The following is a 4,157-nucleotide window of genomic DNA, read 5'->3' on the forward strand; positions in this document are numbered from 1 at the left end:
AAAAAAATAAATCACTCCAAAAAAAAAAAACTACCTGCGCCCCCAAGACCCCCCTACTTAAATATACCAACTCCGAGACCGCACTACATTGAGGTAAATGGAAATCTCCCCCCTTACGGAGATTTCCATTTGCCTGCGCAATGTTCTGGACTTTCGACATTGTCGTGCCGACAATATCATATTCGATATTGTCGGCTTACGACAACGTGAACTCGACCCAAATAATTCACATCACAGACCTGGAAAACTTTCCTCAGCTTTCCAGCATCCAGTCTGGTCTAATATCTCTGCTATGTCATGCCGATAAGGAAAAGTTTGTACATGAACTAGTGAGAGATTTAATTTAGGAAAAAAAATTGTTATTTGTGAACTGTGACTTGTGTTGGGAAACGGATGAATTAAGAGGTAACCAGATATTTGTTGTTTTTTAAACAAAACTTCTACTTTGGTAGAATTCTTTGAGACCGAGAATGACAAGGAGTGGTCCTTTAAGTCGAACCATATGCATATTGCTTTGATTCTGCAGTTATGATACTTATTTTTGTCATCGACTCTATTAGCATATTTCTGTCCAACAGTGACTGTGTTATGACAGTGTAAACAGAATGCTAACACTTGCCTTTGTCTCTTCCCTTTTAGGAGCTGTTGGATTGTCTACTGCAGGATCTGCTGTAGTAGGGACAGTTGGAGGAGCAGCTGGCTACTTAACTAAAAAAATTCTTGGAAAATGAGAGTAGTTCTAAAATGACCAGAATAGCTGCCAGTGAAAAGTAATTGATAGCATTTGATAGCTTTTCAAAGCTTTCAAGGATATTAGAAACACAGTTGTCAATGTCTGGTATCAAAATGTTTATTTGTAATTTACAAACCTTGCTAGAAATAATAAAAAAGGATTGGACATAATGGTTTTGATTGCTTTTAAAATGACTGATGTAGAATGATTAACCCAATGAAATAAATATATTTATATTTAAAAAAAAACTGCCTCTTGATATTTTATTGTAGAAACTTCTATTTTTCCCCTTCAAAACTGCCATCTCAGTAAGAGGCATCTCATTATACTACCATTGTGCTTTACTAATCAGCTTAAGCTTATTTGATAGTATAGTACTGTTTAGTATTGCTTATGTGCAATTCCTCGCAACAGATAAACTCTAAGCCAAAACCAGAAAATGTGTCTCTGTAGAGGGACCAGCAACATGAACTTATTAGACTTCCAAATTTTCATTAAATAAAAAATAACTAAAACAAAATCATGGACAAACTATTTAACTTGCTCACTGCGGTGAAGTCCTTGTACAGATGAAAACATGGTAAGCATGTTAAAGCGTTTATGTCCATAATTTTGTTTTATTTATTTAATGAAAGTTTGGAAGTCTAATAAGATTGTGTCGCTGGTACCTCTACAGTACTGCATTTTCTGATTTTATTGTGCTTACACCTTGGTGTTGATGGTTTCAGCACTGAGTTTCCTCCTTTGTTTGTGTTTCCTTGCTACAGTAATGCCATCATTTTTCCTTGCTTCTATCCATCAAGAAAATACATATATACTAGTAAATAAGAGTCCAGCATTGTGGCATTTCCCAGAATTTATTTTAGATGCAACAAAAAGGTCCCCATGGTTTCTGTAGTGTTTTTGAGGGGACTGAAACCGTCTTCAAATAGTTATATTGAATGCATACCTGGCTTGTATTAACCGTATGCTGGATGACTACAGAAGTGTAAGGGGCTTACTGTCAGTCAGTAGTAACTTTGTGCATGGAAGCATTTTTTTCCCAGATGGGAGGACAAATGATATTCCTGAACCAATTGTGATAAAAATGAACTTGGTGGCACAAGCCTTCCATTCAGATGGCACCATAGTGAGTCCTATGAATGGCAGCAGCTGTTATGTTAGCCACTTTACCTTTTTTGAGTCTCCAGTCTGTTTTTGAAAAACACTTGCAATGATACAGGAATATTTTCAATTTGAAATTGCTGCAAAAAGAAAGCCTAAACGGGGATATAAAGTACAGCCTGTTTAGCTGCCATAGCTGCAAGGGAATTTTGTTTTGAAATGTAAGAGTCATCTGCTTTGTGCGCAACATATTTAATCATAGCTGTTTGCTTTGGTAATGAGGGCATCTAACAAATGAGCTACAGAAAATGCATTTTTATGACAGAACCTGATGTCAAATATCTTTTTCTCTCTCACAAAGTTGGCTAACGTCATGAACTATCCCATAAGCATACCGTTAGTCTGAAAATATCAACTGTTTTATCTTTAGCTAGTTTGCAAGCGTCAGTGATGGCTATCAGATGTTTTTACACAGATCACAGCTGTAATAGTCTAACCTATATCTGTCCTACCCCCTGTGAGTGACCATCTTCACAAATCTTTGGGGCCTTCCATGTGCTTCTACTGTCAAGACCTCAGGCTGTTACAGCTGGAGCACAAAGCTTTAGAGCTTTTTTGTCACTGAACAGCATGCAACTTCAGTAGGTCCCAAGGAACTGTCAGCTCAGCTAGCAATCCAACAAGGCTGGACAGAAGTTCCTTCTTGGGGAATACCTTTCACTAATTTGTGATTCATGAAGAAAACTCTTTTTTCTGTCAGAATTTGTGTTTGGATAAGAGCAATGGTCACTCAATTTCTAAAATGGATCTTATGTAAATGTTTTTTGCTCTTGGCTAAACCATTTTCAATACTGCAGTATATTTGGTGTAGGATACTGTACTTGTGGAAGACTCAGTGGCTTACTTACCTTAGAACCACTTGTTCTCCAAGTCCATTCGGTTTCTACTACCCACTTTTCAGGTCTCTTCTTTGGCTTGCCTATGGAGTTATCCTTGGTCTCTGTGGTTGTACCATAACCTGCCCACAAAAAAAGAAACTTAAGGAGTCTTTGGGTATCAGGTTGAGTCCTATCTCTGCCACCGGTGGATGACTTTTGTGGCAGTTTGTGTTCCTCAGGCCACCCACCTTTTTCCCTTAGTTCTCATGGTGTAGTGCTTGCAGTCACCAAAGACTGGGAGTTGAACACATATCCACTGCTGCTGCTGTAGGGATGCCGTTGTCGGGCAATGGAGAGATGTCCTTCAAGAATGCAACTGCAGTCCTGACATATGGGTTGTCCTGCCTCAGGCAGCCCTTCGGTCGGCCGGATTCCAAAGTCTGGGTCCGGCGTCGGCTGATGTCGCCTCTTCCCCGACTTCAGAGCGGCTGGGGTATAAAAGCATCAGCAGACGCCATCTTCTTCAGTCTTTCTTGCCGCACGGTGCCCGAAGCAGATGCAATTCGCAAGTGCCGGTCGGCCAGCTCCTGTGTTTTCAGATATCGAAGTCATCAAAAAGCGAAGTACTCCGTTGGGGAACCTTTTCTTGCCTCAGCCGATGTCGGATAAAACTGCAAAAGTTAATAATTGCTGGTCTTGTGGTAAACAAATACCTCATAAGGACTTCCATTCTTATTGCCTTCCCTGCCTCGGCCCAGACCACGATGTCTCGGCCTGTGCTGCCTGTGCTTGCTTCAATAAGTGCACACTTAGGCGCCGGGCAGAATTTGCTGTAGACTTTTTTGGGGAAAATTACTCCTTTATCATGCCGTCGGAACTACCAACAGCACATATTTCCAAAAAACGGAAGGACCGGGACTGACATTCGCGGCCCGCGACTTCCACCGACACCACGCTAAAGCCTACCACGAGTGCATCGGTCTCTTCGGAGGCGGTAATTCAACCGCTCCAGGCCGACGACACCACTTTACCGCACCCTTCGGTCCCGGAGGCTACCCCGGTGCCGGTTGTTTTTCCTCCTGAAACCGAAGCCCAAGATTTGCCTGACACCATACCGGTGGACAAAGTTACTCCAGCACGTGGGGCAGCTAGGCCTCCTGTGCCTATGTCCATCAAGGCCTACACACGTGCTAAGGCTGCCAGTCAGGCTAAGTCTCACCCTCCTAAATCTTTCTCACAGGGTCCCATTTCGGATAAACAGATCTTGACTTTAGCTGCAGATCTAGTTTCTTATCGGGGGCTCTCAGGCTCATCCAGACAGAGGTTCTCAGCCGCCTTCAGACAAAAGGCCTAGGGTTGAGCAGGCAGATACCCTTTCCTCAGATGAAGCTTCTGATGAGTCAGGCCATTCAGATTCCCAGGAAGAAACCTTCCCAGCCTAC

General features: G+C 42.0%; 1 protein-coding gene across 1 annotated transcript in view; it reads left to right on the forward strand.

Annotated features, from left to right (window-relative positions):
• LOC122791553 (interferon alpha-inducible protein 27-like protein 2A) overlaps positions 1 to 981 on the forward strand; it is a 186,704-nt gene extending 185,723 nt beyond the window's left edge. The window contains exon 4 of the mRNA XM_044059305.1: positions 640 to 981. Within this exon, the coding sequence (XP_043915240.1) occupies positions 640 to 731 (92 nt within the window). The 3' untranslated portion in view covers positions 732 to 981. The remainder of the gene's footprint in view (positions 1 to 639) is intronic.
• The last annotated feature ends 3,176 nt before the right edge of the window (positions 982 to 4,157 follow it).

Source organism: Protopterus annectens, chromosome 1.part2 (genome assembly GCF_019279795.1).
Source record: "Protopterus annectens isolate FY-2018-M chromosome 1.part2, PAN1.0, whole genome shotgun sequence".
Classification (NCBI taxonomy): Eukaryota; Metazoa; Chordata; order Ceratodontiformes; family Protopteridae; genus Protopterus; species Protopterus annectens.